General features: G+C 54.3%; 2 protein-coding genes across 3 annotated transcripts in view; both read left to right on the top strand.

Moving 5' to 3' along the window:
• Positions 1 to 18210, top strand: part of LOC136994720 (class I histocompatibility antigen, F10 alpha chain-like) — a 67173-nt gene that overhangs the window by 47973 nt on the left and 990 nt on the right. Inside the window, exons 3-6 of one of the 2 annotated variants that reach the window (XM_067313790.1) lie at positions 15930 to 16205; positions 16373 to 16645; positions 16729 to 16830; positions 17377 to 17409. In XM_067313790.1, coding sequence (XP_067169891.1) covers positions 15930 to 16205; positions 16373 to 16645; positions 16729 to 16830; positions 17377 to 17409 — 684 coding nt within the window. The remainder of the gene's footprint in view (positions 1 to 15929; positions 16206 to 16372; positions 16646 to 16728; positions 16831 to 17376; positions 17410 to 18210) is intronic. The other variant, XM_067313792.1, reaches the window with a different exon arrangement.
• Positions 10734 to 14066, top strand: LOC136994717 (zinc finger protein 436-like). The gene is made up of 4 exons (XM_067313780.1): positions 10734 to 11342; positions 11927 to 12053; positions 12555 to 12668; positions 13003 to 14066. Exons 1-4 carry the CDS (start codon positions 11319 to 11321, stop codon positions 13977 to 13979), a joined length of 1242 nt encoding a protein of 413 aa, XP_067169881.1. The 5' UTR covers positions 10734 to 11318; the 3' UTR covers positions 13980 to 14066.

Below are 18210 nucleotides of genomic sequence, written 5' to 3'. Positions count from 1 at the left end.
AAGTGGTGAGTGCGTGGGGCACTGCGGGAGCAGGGGGCGGCCACGGAGGGGCGCTGGGTCAGGCAGAGGGGCTGGCGAGGCTGGAGCCACGGTCGCCGCCCCCCGAGCGAAGCGGAGCTGCAGCGAGGGAGGGGGAGCCTTAGCGCAGCTGGCATTTTCCTTTGGGAATGTTGTGGGCTGGGTTGGAATCCCCTTTTCTTGCCAGTGGAGCTGTTCCACGGGTCCGGGCGGGTGGCAGTGCCCAGTGGGGCAGGGCAGCGAGTGCCGGGGGTCTGGCGGAGCCCGGGACTGGCAGCAGCTTGTGACCGTTTGCCCCTCTTTCCCCCGCAGCATTTCCTCAGGCAGCTCAAAGGCTCCGCTGACTGCTGGTTCAGGCTGCGCAGGTGGGACAGGCGCCTGGTGTGGGCGGACAGCACCGTCTACAACGAAATGTGAGCCCCGGGGCACCGTGCTGCGAGCCGGGGGCCGGCAGCGACCCCGTGTGCCACCTCTACCTGGAGCTGTCACTCGCCACCAGTGCTCGAGGGCATCGCGACTCACCTGGCGTCCCCTTTCCTTGCTCCACAGGTTCCCGGTTCACGGCCAAGGAGCCTGTGCCTACATTAGCGACGACACCATCACCAGTTCCAGCTGCTCCCAGCTCAGGCCTTATATCTGCAGCGTGGCGCTGGCTCCGATCGGCCTGCTCTGACCGAGGTGGGAACGCTGCCTTCGGAGCAGGCGGGGCTGCCCCAGCAAGGCTGCCCTCCACTACCTCACTTCATGTGCCTGTCGTGGTGTTGGGAACAAAGGCAAGTGCGTGCTGGTCTTCGGGTGCCTTCACAGCCTCCTTCAGCCCCTGGCTGGCCGCAGGGAGCAGGGGAAAGCACAGGTGCAGTTCTGTGCCTTACACAAGGTGGAACTTCCTACTCCATATTTATGAATTTTAAATAAACAGTTAATATTACTCCTGGCATTTTGTTTGGAGTTGCTAAATCTGGTCACCTAATGGAAGCGAGCTGCTGGCAGAGAGTTTTTTTTTTAATGTGAGTTTGGGATTTCTCTTCAGCAACTAATTCCAAATAACAGTGTATTAGTGATCTACAAATGTGGAAACTATCAGAGGCCTGTTAGCCTTGGCTTCTGGGTCTATCCCCCCTCCAAACATTCAGATTTGTGTTACGAAAATATCGTATACTCACTGGGTCTCCGAGAGTCTTAACACGCTGAGTTGAGAATTCTCTTGTTTAACTCTTTATTTAAATAAAGTGAACAGCTCAAGCTGGGTGCCTCAGAAGATGGACCCCCGAATGGAAAATTCCCTGGGTATTTATACCCCTACAGTCGCAGTTACCCGTCCCTCACGCGATCGTCCAATCCAATAGAAACATCAGGTCTGGGGTCTTCTCACTCTGTATTGGGTATCTTCACTGTCTGTGGGCGGGGTTAGCTTTCTTCTTACCTTGCGGCTACAGATAAAGAAGCCATGTGGCGATAGCCCAATAGTTTCCAGAACTTTCCAATACAAACACGTTTAACCATTTTCTAATCAGCTAGGCCTTAACACTACTATGAAATTTCTTAACAATTTGTTAAAATAGTCTAGAAAGGAAAGCTGAGGGCTGTTCCTCAGGTTGTTGCTAACACTCCCTTATTTTAGACCAATTCGCACTCTTTTGTCCTGCCGAACGTATAGCTTCTTCTAAGCCTTGTCTGGCTAATTGCAACTGCCTGTAATCTGCCTCTACATTATAATCCCCCCCGGGGTCCACAGCTGGCCAAGCCATTCAAGCAGCCACAACATCCCCCTTTTCTGCCCAACGATGGTTTGCATCCAGAATTGAGTGAGTGAACAAGGCTTCAAGGAGCAATTGCACATCCCCCCAGGTAGGATCAGATGCCCGCAGCATTCCTCGTACAACTTGTAACACTTTCTCGGGATCTCCCCTAAGCCTGGGAGTTTGTTGACTCCATGCAATCCCATCTTGGGGCCCCCAGGTCAGTAAATTCACATTGTAGCCACCCGAGGTACCCCGTCCGGACGTGGCGGGGGCACTCCTGGCACAGGAACGACGTAGTCTGAAAGGCAGAGGTGGAAGGCAAGGGAAGGGGGGTACAGAGAAATTGAAACAGAGGATGACACATAGGGTGGAGCAGTTTCCACAAGCATTTTAGCAGCTGCACTACTTTCAGCATTCTGAGAAAAACTCTTTCTTTCTTTTCTAGGTGCCTCTTTTCGTCTAGCAAATGCCCAACTGTCCCATACATACCAATAATCCATTTGCCTGGGGAACCTATCCTGCAAATGGTGACGCAGGAAAGTTAACTCCTGATGATGAAAGGTTCCCTGCGGCAGCCATCGTTCTGCTGGGTTACCAGCCTTTGTCAGGAACGGCCAATCCTCCTGACATAGTTGGATCAACCTTTTTTTTTCTTAGGTTCTTGGTACCATCAATCTTACTCTAGTTTTGCAAAATTTCAGCTAAGGGCATCCTGTTTTCTATGATGAACTTATTTCCCATATTGAGTTCCTGAAAAGTGCGTCTTATGCTGATCAGGCAGCGCACTTCCTTATAATATACCTTTTTTTCCCCCCCCGCAGCAACACCAGAATTTAGATTTTCATTACCCCCTACACCTGGCATGATTACACTCTCTCTCTCTCTCTCTCTCTCTCTCACTCTCTCTCTGGGAACTGCACTCACCACCCGAGTCTTTGACTGCTAGGACTGCTGTCCCTTCGCAGTGGGCAGCTCTGTCAGCCGATGGGTGCCCCTTTGGTTCCAAGGTCATACGCACTCACACTAGTCACGGTACCGGTATCCACTCTAAGTTACTGACTCTAAGTTAGTCTCATGGTGCGCCTTAGGCTGATCAGGCTGAGCACTCCCCTCTTCCGGCTGGAGTGAAATGGGACTCGAACCCTCTCAGACCCCAGAGTGAGATGGGACTCGAACCCTCTCAAACCCTGGGGGTGGGACTGGAACCCACTCTCCCTGAAACGTAGTACCTGCCACGCCTTATGCTGATCAGCCTGCGTGCCCCTTACCTGGTACACCTTACGGTGATCAGCCTGCATGCCCCTTACAGTGCACTTTGTTACCAAACCAGAATTTAGAATTTAGGTGGGAATTTAAGACTCACCCTCTCGGTACTTCCCGTTGCCAAAGATCCCAGGTGAACTCACCCAATGGTGCCAGATGATCATTCGGAGATGAGAGGCCCCGACGGTGGACGCCTAGGGTCCCACCAGGGTTGCCAAACTGTTATGGAAAATCAGGCTCGCCGGCCACCATAACAGGGAGCTTCTAGACCACTTCTAGGGAGCCTCTAGACTGCTTCAGTCCGATAGTCTCTAACACGCCAGAGCAGCGCCAGGCCGCTTTTCCTTTTGAGGAGTTAGTATCCACACACTGGCTAAAGAGTGTGTCGAGGGTGTTTGCTGAACTTGAGGCACTCCGGCACTGTGAATCAGAATTCCTTGCAGTATTGGTGCTCCCTGTGAGACGTTCGCTGGTGCAGATACAGATACGTGGAAAGATAAATCTGGAGAAGAGGTCAATGAGAGTGGGGCTATTTGAACAGGTATCAAAGGTGTAAACAGCCATACACACTGCGAAGGGCAGTCAAGGCTTAAGTGTAAGCTTATAACTCTTTGTTCAGTAATCATACGTTGCTCAGATGTATAGAATTCTACCTCCCCGGAGGCGAGTATGCAGGGTGCAATCCCCCCTTCCATTACGGATATCCGAGCAGGGGTTGCTAGAGTCGGTTTGTCTCGTACTCGCTCATAGGGAGTAAGCATTCCAACACGCCTGTTGTTAAGCATAAACAGCACTTGTGGGAGCATGCTCACCCACCCCCCCGATGTTTGCGTGGTGCTAAGTGTTTGGATTTGTTCTTTTAGCAGGCCATTCATTCTCTCTATTAATCCACTAGCTGGAGGGTGGTACGGTACATGCAAGAGCCAGGTGATCCCCAAGTCCTTTGCCCATTCTTGTACTACATGGCCTGCAAAGTGGGTACCTTGGTCACTCCGTATTTCTTTTGGTATACCATAAGTACACATGAGTTGCTCTAAGCCCCATACACTAGAGGACTGATTCGCATGGGAGGTAGGATATGCATACATAAGGCCTGTATAAGTGCCTGCAGCAGTCAATATATACTTTCGTCCCTGTGAGGGGGGTAATGGGCCTACATAATCTACTTGCAGGGTTGCAAAGGGTTGTTCGTCCCTCTTGATGCGACCATATGTGCTGGTGAAAGGCACTTTTGTTAGCTTCATACAAACGGGACAGTTAGCACGGGCTGTCTTATACCAGCGTAGCGCTAACATGGGATGGCCTGGTGATAGATCCCAAGCCTGAGCTGTGATGGGGCCACGATGCCCTGATCGTTCATGCGCTTGCCAAGCTTGCTTTAACTCTGAGGGAGTTGCCATCTGGTCGACTGCTGTATTATGCTGAGTTTCGAGGGTCTCCTGCTTCTGATGGGCATCAACGTTGCACAGACACCACTTTAGTTTGCACAGTGTCCCAAAGCCTTTCCCACAAGGGGCTCCCCCAGAGTTCCTTATCGTGTATCTTCCACTGTGCGGCGGCCCATGTTGGTAACCAGGTGGGCCCTGATGGTATCATGCGTCACCCATGCCTGAATGGGGATGGGGGTGCATGCAGTCACGGGGTCACCTCTCATAACTCATTCACTATCCTGCAAAGCCCACACCACAGCCAGAAGCTGTTTTTCCAGAGGTGTATAATTTGCTGTGGCCCCTTGCAGGGAACAGGACCAGAAACCTATATGTTCCCGCCTTGCGTGGGCACATTGCTGCCACAACCCCCAAGACACCGTATCCCCCATGACCGTTACCTCCAGCTCGAAAGGTTGTCCCTCAGACGGAGTGAATAGTTCACAATGTTGGACCACCGCCTCCTTGCACAGGTCAAAGGCTTGCTGCTGTTCTTTAGTCCATCGCCACTGCCTACTTTCTTTTGGACAAACGCTGTAACGGCCATGTTAAATATGCTAAGTGGGGTATAAAGGTCCGCCAGAACCCTGGAATGCCCCAAAAAGCTTGTAGTTGTCTTACAGCAGTGGGAACAGGGTGCTGTTGAATAGTATTGTGCACTTTCTCAGGGATAGCTTTCGTCTGCCACCTTCAGGCTATCCCTAAGGATTGCACGCTGATGTCTGGCCCCTGGGCCTTCTTAGGGGTTACAGCCCACCCCCCACTCCTGTAGGGTCTGTACCAGCAATGATAACTGCTCACCTACTCGTTCTTCAGAAGGTCCCATTACCAAAATATCATCAATATAATGACGGATGGTACACTCTGGAAGGAGGGGAGGGAGATCAGCTGAGATCATCTGGTGGCAAATGGGGGGCTACGTTTATAGCCCTGAGGAAGGACTTGAAACGTATATTGCTTATTATTCCATGTAAATGCGAATTGATCTTGCAATTGTGGGGAGATAGCGACGGAGAAGAATGCATTCACCAAATCAATGACAGCTTTCCATTCCTGCAGATGTTTCCCTATGCCTTCCAGCAGAGTTACCATGTCAGGCACTACGGCTGCTAATGGTGGGGCAATTTTATTTAGCTCCCTGTAATCCACAGTCATACGCCATGAGCCATCAGGCTTCCGAACAGGCCAAATAGGACTATCGAAAGCTGACAGGGCAGGGCGTGTTATTTGAGTATGCAACAAAGCATCTATAGTTTCCTGAATCTCCTTTCCCCACCAGGAATTCTATATTGCTTCACTTGCACCACAGTGCGGGGAACCGGTAAGTCCACTGGGTCCCATTTTGGATACCCTCTAATCAAAGTAATGGATCGCAACTGTGGTAACACAGGACTTTTTCCAAAGAAGAACAATCCTTGCAGGCTCTGAATATCTCTGCCCAGTAGCATGTCGACCCCCAAGATGTACTCGTGAATCGGTGCTAATAAAACCGTGGCCGAAAATGGGGGGGGGGGGGCAGTTGCCAATTGCTATCTTAACTACAGCCTGTATCGCTGGGGTGGCCAATCCTCCTAACCCACGTGTATGGGTAGTGGCCCTCCCCGGAGCTACCACGCTATGTAGGACAGGAGCTTCTGCTCCAGTATCTACTAAAGTGAGCACAGCAATTTCTCCTCCAGAGCACCAGTGAATTCGCAGGGGTACATAAGGACACCGGTCTCCCCAATGGTAAGCCGCAACCAATGCTCGTATTGTGGGGGTCCCGTCTCCCCCTCGTTGTCTCTTGGCTGGCAGTTTCCACACTGTGGCGGTAGCAGGGAGGGTGGCAGGCTGTGTTCGATATTGCTGATCAGCAGGTAACTGCCGCCACCGCTTGAATAAGTCAGCAGTAGAAAGACTATTTATCTCTTCACGTAATACCCCTGCCTGCAGCAAATCAGCCCACATCTGCTGCCTTGTTACCTTTCCACTCAATTTAGTAGCTCCCTGCCAATTGTCTCACCTTGGAATTCCAAACTGCTCTCACTTGCTTAGTATCTGGTTATCCAACAAGTGTCAAAGCCCTTGTGTTGCTTACCAAAGCCCCCACTGTCCCAGTTGCAGGCATTGCTGTGCCAAGCAGTAACGGCTTTAAGGCACTTGAAGCCCCCCTTAATAAGTGGGTTTTCATCTGACGCATTATTTCCACACCATCCGGTCCTGCTCCATCTGCTAATCCAATTGCTACCCCTAGCTGCCACAACACGTTGATCCCTTCCTCAAAAGCATGCCTATGGGATGTTTGAAATGCTCCGTGGCAGCCCATAGGACTAACAACCAGCAGAAATTCTCTTTGGGAGACATTCAGCCGTACCAGGGACTTATATCCCAGCTGTTAGAGAATATTGGACTGAAGCTGCCTAGAGCTGATCACTCAGCATAACTTGCTCCAGGGGAAATCCTGCTTAACCAATCTGATAGCCTTCTATGATGGAATGACTGGCTGGGTAGATGAGGGGAGAGCAGTGGCTGTTGTCTACCTTGACTTCAGCAAGGCTTTTGACACTGTCTCCCATAACATCCTCCTAGGGAAGCTGAGGAAGAGAGGGCTAGATGAGTGGACAGTGAGGTGGATTGAGAACTGGCTGAATGGCAGAGCTCAGAGGGTTGTGATCAGTGGCACAGAGTCTAGTTGGAGGCCTGTAGCTAGCGGTGTCCCCCAGGGATCAGTACTGGGTCCAGTCTTGTTCAACTTCTTCATCAATGACCTGCATGAAGGCACAGAGTGCACCCTCAGAAAGTTTGCTGATGATCGCAAACTGGGAGGAGAGGCTGAGACCCCAGAAGGCTGTGCTGCCATTCAGAGAGCCGTGGACAGGCTGGAGAGTTGGGCGCAGAGGAACCTCCTGAAGTTCAACAAAGGCAAGTGCAGGCTGCTGCAGCTAGGGAGCAATAAGGCCATGCAGCAGGACAGATTGGGGGTTGAGGTGCTGGAAAGCAGCTCTGCTGAGAAGGACGTGGAAGTGCTGGTGGACACCAAGTTAAGCATGAGGCAGCAATGTGCCCTTGTGGCCAAGAAGGCCAATGGTATCCTGGGCTGCATCAGGAAGAGTGTTGCCAGCAGGTCGAGGGAGGTGATTCTCCCCCTCTACTCAGCCCTGGTGAGGCCACAACTAGAGTACTGCATCCAGTTCTGGGCTCCCCAGCACAAGAGGGATGTGGCACTACTGGAGCAAGTCCAGCGAAGGGCTACAAAGATGATTAGGGGACTGGAACATCTCTCTTATGAGGAAAGACTGAGAGAGCTGGGCCTGTTTAGCCTGGAGAAGAGAAGGCTGAGAGGAGATCTTATCAACATTTACAAGTATCTGAAGGGAGGGTGTCGAGAGGATGGGACCAGACTCTTTTCAGTGGTGCCGAGCGACAGGATGCGAGGCAACGGGCACAAACTGAAACACAGACAATTCCATCTGAACATGAGGAAAACGTTCTTCCCTGTGAGGGTGACAGAGCACTGGAACAGGTTGCCCAGAGAGGTGGTGGAGTCTCCTTCTCTGGAGATATTCAAAAGCCGCCTGGACGCGATCCTGTGCAACGTGTTCTAGGTGACCCTGCTTGAGCAGGGGGGTTGGACTAGATGATGGTCAGAGGTCCCTTCCAACCTCAACCATTCTGTGATTCTGTGATTCTGTGATGAGAGGAAAAACAGAAAGCTGAGCAAGTAAAAGAAAGGAAGCAAGCAAAAGAACAAGAAGCTAATCTACTGGTGGTGGCAAAAAACAAAGCAAAAAACTTGCAAGTCAAATGTAGGGGTCGAGGAAGAGTAAGGGTTTGGGCCAAGGCCAGGAAACAAAGGAAGGATAGGGGGAAGTGACGTGAGAGAGGAGGATCCGCCCTTGGTTTTGTGTGGAAAAAGGAGCAGTGTGGCTGGGCCTCAGGAACAGTACCCCCACACACACGCACCTCACCCCACCTCATCTCCAGCCTCGGAGGCCTCCTGTCCTTCCCCAGATGCTCCTTCTGCTCCCCTCCTTGCTCCTGCAGCAGCAGATGCTCAGCTCAGCTCTGCCCAAACCCAGGGAGCAGGCAGTGGCTGAGGGGGACGGGGGCTCTTTGGGGCTCCATTCCTCATCCCGGAGAAGGGAAGGAGGTTTGGGAGGCTCTGAGGAGGGTGAGAGGCCCTGCCTGAATTCCCCAGGTGTCCTGGCCTCTCCCCTGCACTGTGCTGCCTTTGCTGGGGCACAAACCCTGCTCTCGCCCACTGGCACCTCTTGGGGCCGTGCACGTGAGCCCAGGAAGGAGCAGAGGCTCTGCCCCAGCTCTCCACCTTCCTCTCCCCTCCATCATGCTGGCCTTGCACCAGCAGTTCAATGGACTCTGCTGGCACGAGGTGCCCGGAGTCCCCCAGGTGCCTGGGTTTCCTTGACATGTGCTTGGAGCTGAATGGGGGGAGGGTGTCTGGGCTCTTCTTTCTCTCGCGCTGTGTCCTGCCAAGCTGCTGTTCAGCAGAACTGTGGTCAATAAAGGTTTGCACACGAACGTGAAGGCGAGGCAGTGGGGGCTCCCAGGTGCTTTTCTTTGTCATGGGATCTTTCCTCGCTGTGAAAGAGTTTTGTAACTGGAGTGAAGATTTGGGTGCCGGAGGCAGTTGCCCTCCGCGTGTGCGGCTGCTGCCGCCAGGTTCTGGGGCTGCGCGCACCCACCAGGGCCAGCGCCGGACAGGGGCTGAGGGCCGGACCGGGCCGGGCGGGGGGGGCCACGGGAAGGGGCGGGCAATGGACAGGAAGGGTCTGGGGCTGCCGGAACCGAGAACAAAGCAGAGCCCGAGCAGCCCCGGCGCTGGGAGCCCGCTGCAATGCGGCAGCGCCAGTAACCGGCATGGTGTCGGGGGCTGCGCGGGGCATGGCCGGAGCCTTCGGGTGGCTCCGGATCCCCCTGCAGTGGCCCCGGGTGTTGGGGCCCTTGCGGTACTTCAGAACAATAATCTATATGAAATATAGAGTATGGAACTACACTGTTTAGGATTAGTTGCTTAGCACAACTTGCTTAGCATAAGTAGCTAAATTTGCTGAAGCCTTAGGCCTCAGACTGTAGCTGCTGCTATGTGCTTTGAAGTAGTTTACCAAGGACACTGGTGCAGCTGGGAATGATACATCCTGAGAAAGTACAGATAAACTAGCAGAAGCCAGTGGGAACCAAGGTTAAGGGCTAGACAGCTTTGCCAAACAAGTAGCAAGGTACGAGGCATGACCGCTGTGTGCGTGATCGGTGCAATGATTGGCTACCTGTGACATAATCTGTATGAACCACAAATCAAGGGCCAGAGCGCCAAATACTTGTACTTATAAAATAGGCAAATTGCTGAATAAAGGGGAATTGAACCTGCATTTTGTGAATGCGTATGATTCATTCCCGTCACTCCCGCGGACCGCGACACCCGGGCTGGATGCGGATCCCCCTGCCATGGCCCGGGCTGGAGACGGACCCGCCAGCACCTCTGGAGGTGGGTATGGGTGCGTCCTCTGCACTTCCCCTGGGGTGGCTCCGGGTCACCCTGCACCTTTGGGGCTGGATACAGACCCTCCGGCACCTTTGGGGGTGGATACAGGCCTCCCTGCACTGGCCTGGGTTGGGTATGGGCCCCTCCTGCTCAGGGAAGGGACAGTGGAGACAGCAGGGGATATGTCGCCCCCAGCGCTGTGAGGTCCCTAATGAGGGCAGGGCACAGGGCAAACAGTTCTCCGTCACCTTTAACATTCTACTTAATTCTTAGGTGTTGATAATGTCTCCTTATAGCCACGCTATCAGTATAAGTATTACTTCTTTAAGTAGCCAACTAGCAGACTAGCCCCTTGCTCTATCACTGTCCAGTTCTGCCCAGTCTCTCATCTTTCTCACTTCATCTTCTAATGATCAAATATTCATGACATGAGGTGTCTGCCCATGAGAGGTTAATGGGCAGACAGGGACAGGCTGGAGCGAGCCCAGCAGCAGCCACTGAGCTGGTGGGGCTTTGTCCAGCGTGGAGAGGAGACAGCAAAGGGGGATTGAATCACTGTCTGCTGCTGCCTAATGGGGTTGTAGAGCAGCTGGAGCCAAGCTTTTGGAGGTACTCAGCAACAGGATGAAAGGCAAGGGGCAGAATTTGCAAGATGGGAAATTCTGATTAAATGTAAGGGAGGAACCTCCCCCCTTCATCCTGAGGATGGTCAAATATGGGGACAGAGGCATGGGAGATCTCCGTCTTTGGAGATATTTAGATCTTGGTGGGGCACAGAACTGAGCAACCTGATCTAGCCTTGAAGGCAGAAGACTTGTCCTAGTCAAATAGATTTTTTTCCTCCTGGCGTTGGTGGGTAGGAAGCAGTTTACATCTTGATTTTGTGTTCCTTTGGGATCCTTGGAAAAGTATCAACTGTTTCTTTGCAGTAGATACCCTGCATCTACCATCCAACTGAGCCTGGATACTTTGTGTTCCTCTGTTTCCAATAATACCAGTGAACCCAGCGGGACTGGGAAAGTAAATATGTGGAAGCCAGCATTTACAAAATAAGCTTTTGCAAGAATAAAAGTCATCCTAGTGAGGTCCAGATTTCCAGCACAAGCTGACCTTCAAAGAAGACTTCCCTTCAGAAGCACTCTCTGCTCTTTCATTATTCCCCTGCCTTTGATTTTAGAGGCTTTTTTCCCAGAAGGAAGTTTAGAAAGTGCCTTGCTGATTTGCTTGTGGTGAGACATGGACCATGCAAAATTTGGGAAGGGTGAAAAGGGGATGGAGAAGTGCTGGCAGAAAAGCTTTTTGAAGCCTCTGCCTTTTTCTTTTCTAGCACTTATGGGCTGCTGTGTCTTACTCCAGAATAACCAAGTGTCCTGAAACACCAGAAAAGAGATGACTACCTTGAAACTGGCTCAGGTAGACAACTTAATGGGGTATGTTTGGGGGCTCACTCTGGAGATGGGAGAGGAAACCAACAGAATAAAAAGAGGGATGATGTGCAGGAAAACAAAATACATTCCGTTAGCAAGAACGTTTGTATATCAGAGCAGAAAACCAGCCATTTGGGAAAAGGAAACACCTATTTGTGGGTACAAAAACTTGCCTCATTCTCTGCCGATGCTTCAGTGCCCTAGATGTAGGCTGCAGTGAGCTAGACAAGAAGCAGCTGCACGTGCACTGGGAAAAGTCGCCCTTCACTGCCTGCCATCCAAGTGGGAATGAGCAGACCTTTGGTTTCCTTTTGGGGTTTCATCCCTGGGTCTTACTTGGAGGTTTGTTTTCAGGTCTGTGAGTCTCCTCCTCATCCACCCCATCTCCTGGGAGGAACGGCAAGCCCTCGCTTCTCCATCTGAACCCTGTGTGCTCTCTTGGTTTCTTGGGACAGGCTAGAGCAGCTCTGCTTCCTCCTCTCCCAGGACCTCTGGGTTTTGGTGGTTCTTCCTCTTAAATGGTGGGGCTGAGGCAACAGATACTGAAAGGAGGGTCTCTTGCTCTTCCAGGAGCCCCTGACCTTTGAGGAGGTGGCTGTGTATTTCACCAAGGAGCAGTGGGCCCTGCTGGACCCAAGGCAGAGAACTCACTGTGTGGACGTCATGCTGGAGAATTACAAGAACGTGACATTGCTGGGTGAGGAGTCCTGTGCCTTCGAGTGCTGGGAGCCAAGAGCTCTCTGAAGCTTTTGCTCAGGGCCTTTATGGTCTAGCTGCTCTCAGTTTTCAGATGGATTGAGCTCTGCAGTGCTCAGGAGTGAGACAGATCATCTCCTTGAAGCTCTTCCTGTGAGATAGAGTGAGAAGGAACCTTACAGAAAAGCTCTCTCTTCTTCTCTTTGATATTTTTTCCAAGTGGATGGAAATATCTTTCTTCCCCATGAGGATCTTTGCCTGAACTAGCCCCATCCCAAAGATTGGCTTTGGCCTGTGCAGGTCAAATGTTCAGTGTTTGCCTTCTGTGGGAGCTGGGTGGAAGAATCATGTTCGTGCGGACACCCGTAGAGCCCAGGTAGCCAAGATGACCATATTCCCATTGCCAGGCCAGGGAAAGGTTAACATTCCTTTAATTTTACAAATACTCTGCAGTTCTGAAGCCACTCATGCTATTATCTCCTGATTTCCCCCTCTGGAACAGGTTTTCCCACTGCCAGACCAGATTGGCTCACCCAGGTGGAAGAGGGGGAAGAGCTCTGGGTCCCTGATCTTCAAGAAACAGAGAAAAAAGAAACACTCTGCAGCCGATGCGCAGGTGAGGATATGGGACCTTTGACACAGACCGTGACAGTCTACGTCAGCATAAACTTTCATACCCTACCAAACCCATGCCAGGATTTTAGCCAAAATGTGATGTGTCCTACTATGCAATACAGTTCCACTGATGCTGACTGGAAATTAGAAGATATTTCCTCTCTGTTGACTTCCCATTCTTCTGTCCCTGAGAAACCATGGAAGCAGAATTGCTGCACCCTCAGCCAATTTCCATGATTTATTAGTTTGCGCATTAGATTTTTTAACCCCTTCCCACAGATATTATTTCTACCTGGCCTAAGAAATAACCTGTCTGACTTCTCTGTGTCACGCAGGTGCTGGGAGAGACAGGGAGCTTCAGGAGGAGGAGGGTACCCAACACCACGATCCTGAGCAGGTGAGAGTGCCTGTAACATCAGCGTTGATGTTGGAAGAGAAGACTGCCGAGAGCGCCAGTCAGGCAAGAGCCTGTGAGAGCCAGTGGAGTCCAGTAATGGAGAAGATGGAGAGGAGAACGGCTCACTGTGGAGGAGGTGATGACCACCTCAGAGAAGCACCAGTCCAGGAGGACATCCACCCTGAAGACAGATGCACGCTGAACTCTGAATGTGGAGAGAAGGCCAGCTGGGGCTTGGACTTCATTACACCTCAAAGAGATGACTCAGGAGAGAAACCATTTAAGTGCCTTGAATGTGGGAAAAGCTTCATGCGGAGCTCCGACCTTATCGTCCACCAGAGGACCCACACCGGGGAGAAGCCCTACCAGTGCTCCGAGGGTGGGAAGTGCTTCAACAGGAGCTCCAGCCTTGTGACACACCAGAGAGTGCACACCGGCAAAAAGATGTACGAGTGCCCTGAATGTGGGAAAAGCTTTACCCGGAGCGTGACGCTAACGGCACACCAGAGGACCCACACAGCAGAAAAGCCCTACTGGTGCTCCGAGTATGGGAAGTGCTTCAGTAAAAGATCAAACCTTACTAAACACCAGAGGCAGCACACTGGAGAGAGACCATATAAATGCCCGGACTGTGGGAAAAGCTTCATACAGAGCCCAGACCTCATTGTCCCTCAGAGAACACACATGGGAAAAAAGCCCTACCAGTGCTCCCAGTGCGGGAAGTGCTTCAGCGTGAGATCCAAGCTGATCCAACACCAGCGGGTGCACATGGGGGAGAAGCTTTATACCTGCTCCGAGTGTGGGAAAAGCTTTGGGCAGAGCTCACACCTTTCCGTACACCAGAAAACTCACAGGGGAGAAAAATCAGTGCTCCGGGTGTGGAAAGCCATTCAGTGTGAGATCCTGCCATGTTAAATATCAGAGACTGTCCACAGGAGACAGATATGTGGCATATTTGACAGCAGCAGAAAGTCTCACACATACTTTGCACTTAAATGCACATCAAAGAATGTGTGGGTTTGCAGGGGAGAGGGGGATACCTGCAGAGGTTTGGAAATTGTTTGGTGAACATGAGACTTTGTTCAAAATGAGCTAGCCTGCACACAAGCAAGGCTGTAGATATTTCAGAGAGGGTGGGTCAAAGAGGAAATACATTTGCTCTTGCTACGTGTAGCATCAATGCTGGCCGCTTGCTATGAGCCAGTCCACAGGCCACAGGAACGTGGGTGGCAGCACCATCCAACAGGATGCCACGGGCCAGGACAAAGACCTTGTGGGACGTCTGAGGTTTTGATTTCCACCAGGTGGCTGTTTTTTTTAATTTGCCTCTGTATTTCCAGATTGTCCCTGGTGAGGGAGGCAGGGTTAACTCTCCTCTGCTATAGCACACAAAGCACAAAAGTGTCGTTTCCTTATTTCCTTCCATCCAGTGAACAGACCTGCGTTTCTACAGATGTCTGTTGTCTCTCGCATCCCTGACCATCTCCAGATGTCTAGCCCTTCACGGAGGGCTACGGGGCAGATGCAGTGCACTTCGTCTTCCATGGTGGTGCTGCTAGGTGTGGTACTGGCACATCTCCAGCAGCCATCCACGCAAAGACGACGACTCACACTCTGCTGAGGTGACCTCAGCAAGGCCAAGTTATAAAGGACTGGCCAAATAGATCCCATAAAACCGCTTATAGTCCCCTGTAACACAGATATCAGAAGCTAGGTGAGATGAACACCAGCCCTGGTTACGTAGTAGGGCCTGAGCCTGTGACACAAGCCTCCTCCTGTCCTAGGAGATAAAGAGAGGGCTGGGAGCTCATGGGTGTAGCACTGAGCTTGGGGTGAGCTGTAGGGGCGCAGCAGCCAGGTTGGCAGGGGACCGTCAAGGCACGGAGCCATGGAAGAGCCCTGAGCCCCACCTGACCCAACCAAGAGTATTTGGCAACTGCAGCCGTCCTCCCTGTGAGGCTTCTGCCCAAATGGAAAGGCCCAAGGAAAGAAGGGGCACATCCTGGAGAAGGTGACCTGGGGCAGCCCTGGCTGAGGGTAAGGCCACTGCAGGTGGAGCACGCAGTGAAGAAAGAAAACCAGAGAGCCAGAGATTCACCCTCTTCCCCCACAGCCACTCAGAAGACTTCTGAGATCTGAGGTTGCTATTTCATGTGTGTAGGGGTAAATCCAAGAAGGAAGGGCAGGGCCTGGAGAGATGCAGAGGTGGGTCAGGTTTTGCAAAGCGCTCCAAGGGGAGGCAGCACGAGGGGCAACAGAGTTCAGAGGCCGTGTAGGTGCGCTTGGCTCAGATGACCCTGCAGGGGCCAGGAGCCGCAGCCTGGTGCAGCGTGCTGCGCGAGCACGGCACGTCTGGCAAGCCCTGCTAACGGGCCATACCAAGCAAACAACTCATTTGGTCCAGCGAGAGGGAGGGAGGGAGGGAGGGAGGGATTCCTCCTTGCAGTGGCAGTGCCACATGCTGCTGCTCAAAGCTTCTGCCCCTCGCTTCTGCCCCCAGCTCTGCTCTGGCTGTGTCCTAGTGCTGCCTCCTCCCACCTGCCGTGACTCTACACCCATGAGCACCTCTTGTTCGGCCTGCTGCCACCAAGGCATGATTTTACACCCGCTCTGGGTCAGTCTGCTCCCCCCATGCGCTCTGTCCCATCCCCCTGCTTGGCCAGCTCCTGCCTCTGCCTTGCAGCCCCACCAAATTTGCTTGCGCAGGTAACGAGGGGAAGAAACAGGGGGGGCATAAAGCTGCTTCTCCTTTGGAAAAAGTCCTGCATTACCACGGTTTGGCAGGGGCTGCTGCCAAGGGGTGTCCGAGCTCCTCTGAGGTGCCAGGGCTGCCCCTGAGCCCCCGTCTCCCTGCTTGTGTCTCAGGGTATCACACACTGCAGTTCATGTACGGCTGCGACCTTCTGGAGGACGGGGGAATCCGGGGGTTTTCGCAGCGTGCCTACGATGGGAGGGACTTCCTCGCCTTCGACAAGGACACGCTGACGTTCACCGCGGCAGATTCTGCAGCAGAAATCACCAAGAGGAAGTGGGAGGCTGATGAGGCCATTGGTGAGAGAATGAAGCACTACCTGGAGAACACCTGCACTGAGTGGCTGCAGAGATACATGGAGTACGGGAAGGCCACGCTGGAGAGGAGAGGTGAGGGCAAGGCGGGCAGCCCCGGAGACGGGGACGGGCCCCGGGCTTTGCGCTGGGCCAGGGTGACGGAGGGCGCTGCCCGAGCTGGGAGCAGGACTCAGGTGCGTGCATGCGGGGTTGGGCGCGAGCTGCCTGACCTGCCTCCCTGCCTCGCGCCACCTCCCCAGAGCGCCCCACTGTGCGAGTGTCGGGGAAGGAGAGCCACGGGCTCCTGACCTTGTCGTGCCGGGCTCACGGCTTCTACCCACCGTCCATCGCCATCAACTGGCTGAGAAAGGGCCGTGTCCAAGCCCAGGAGACCAAGCGGGGCAGCACCGACCCCAACAGCGACGGCACCTACCATGCCTGGGCCAGCATTGAAGCCCTCACAGCGGAGAAGGACGAGTACCAGTGCCGTGTGGAGCACGCCAGCCTGCCAGAGCCCGGCCTCTTTTCCTGGGGTGAGCACGGGCGCCTGGAGCTTGCAGAGCGCCAGCTGGGGGGGCAGCTCTGTGCCCCTGCTCATGGCCCCGCTCTCTTCCAGAGCCGCAGAGCAACCTGCTGCCCATCATCATTGGGGTTGTCATCGCTGCGCTCGCCATCGTTGCAGCCATCGTCGGCTTTGTGTTCTGGAAGAGCAGATCGGGTAAAGTGCTGGGGCCATTGTGTTGGGGGGAGGAAGACTGGGTCTCGGGGGGCTGCTGGCGGCCGGGAGGAGAAGGGGGCATGAGGAGGGGCCCCCGCAGGCGGAGCGGAGCCCAGGTGCGAGCTGCCGCTTTGGCTAATGCCTCTTTCTTCCCGCGGGGAGGAGGGAAAACAAGTACACGAAGGCCGCGGGTGAGTGCCGGGGGGCAGCTGTGTGCCAGGCCGGGTGCAGCAGCAGGGCAGGCTTTGGTCTCTGGTTTCTAGCGGCCATGGGGCTGGCGTTTCCCAGGCCCCGACTGCCCTTGTCGCCCCTCTCCTGAGCATGCAGCTTTTACCCCGGCCCCACGGCTGGGGTAAGGGTTCCTGTCCTGCCGCTGGAGGCTGAGGCGCTCGGGCGCTGCCCTCTGCTCCTGGCGGCCGTAAGGCGTCTCCATGGCTGGGTCCCAGCCGGGGGGCTCTGCCCCGGCCCGGCTCTCCCCACAGGCAGCGCAGGGTTCACGGTCCCCTTAGCGGAGGGCCGGGACTCACTGCCGCTCCTCTCTCGCAGCCCGTGACGGGGGATCCAGCAGCTCCGGAATGGGTAAGGGCTCGTGCTGGGAGGGGAGCGGGGGCCCTGGCCCAGTGCCCTTCCAGGACGGCACCTGGTGCGGGGCTGCGGGGTTCAGAGTTCAGAGGCTGTGTAGGAGCGCTTGGTGCAGGGGACGCTGCGGGGGCCAGGAGCCGCAGCCTGGTGTGGCGCGCTGCGCGAGCACGGCACATCCAGTGAGCCCTGCTAACGGGCCATACCAAGCAAACAACTCATTTGGCCCAGCGAGAAGGAGAGAGGGAGGGATTCTTCCTTGCAGTGGCAGCGCCACATGCTGCTGCTCAAAGCTTCTGCCCCTCGCTTCTGCCCCCAGCTCTGCTCTGGCTGTGTCCTAGTGCTGCCTTCTCCCACCGGCTGTGACTCTACACGCACGAGCGCCTCTTGTTCGGCCTGCTCCCACCAAGGCATGATTTTACACCTGCTCTGGGTCGGTTTGCCCCCCCCCATGCACTATGTCCCATCCCCCTGCTCGGCCAGCTCCTGCCCCTGCCTTGCAGCCCCACCAAATTTGCTTGAGCAGGTAACGAGGGGAAGAAACAGGGGGGGCATAAAGCCCTTGCAGCGCAGCCCCTGCTCAGCCTGCGCGGCGCATCCCGGCTCCCGGGGTCCGGAGGATGCTTGTGCCTCCAGAGAAAGCGCCGCGGCCCGCCGGGGCCCCGCAGGGCCTCCCGCCGGCTCCTCCAGCGCCTTCCCGGCTCGCTCCGCGCAGCCCCCGCGGCTCCTTCCTGTGCCTCGGCGCCGCGAGCCGGGCTGCAACAGAGCCGGGCAGCCGCGCTGGGGCCCGGGCGGCCGGGT

This window comes from Apteryx mantelli, chromosome 32 (genome assembly GCF_036417845.1).
Source record: "Apteryx mantelli isolate bAptMan1 chromosome 32, bAptMan1.hap1, whole genome shotgun sequence".
NCBI classification, from domain to species: Eukaryota; Metazoa; Chordata; class Aves; order Apterygiformes; family Apterygidae; genus Apteryx; species Apteryx mantelli.
This window is presented reverse-complemented; position numbering and strand designations above follow the sequence as displayed.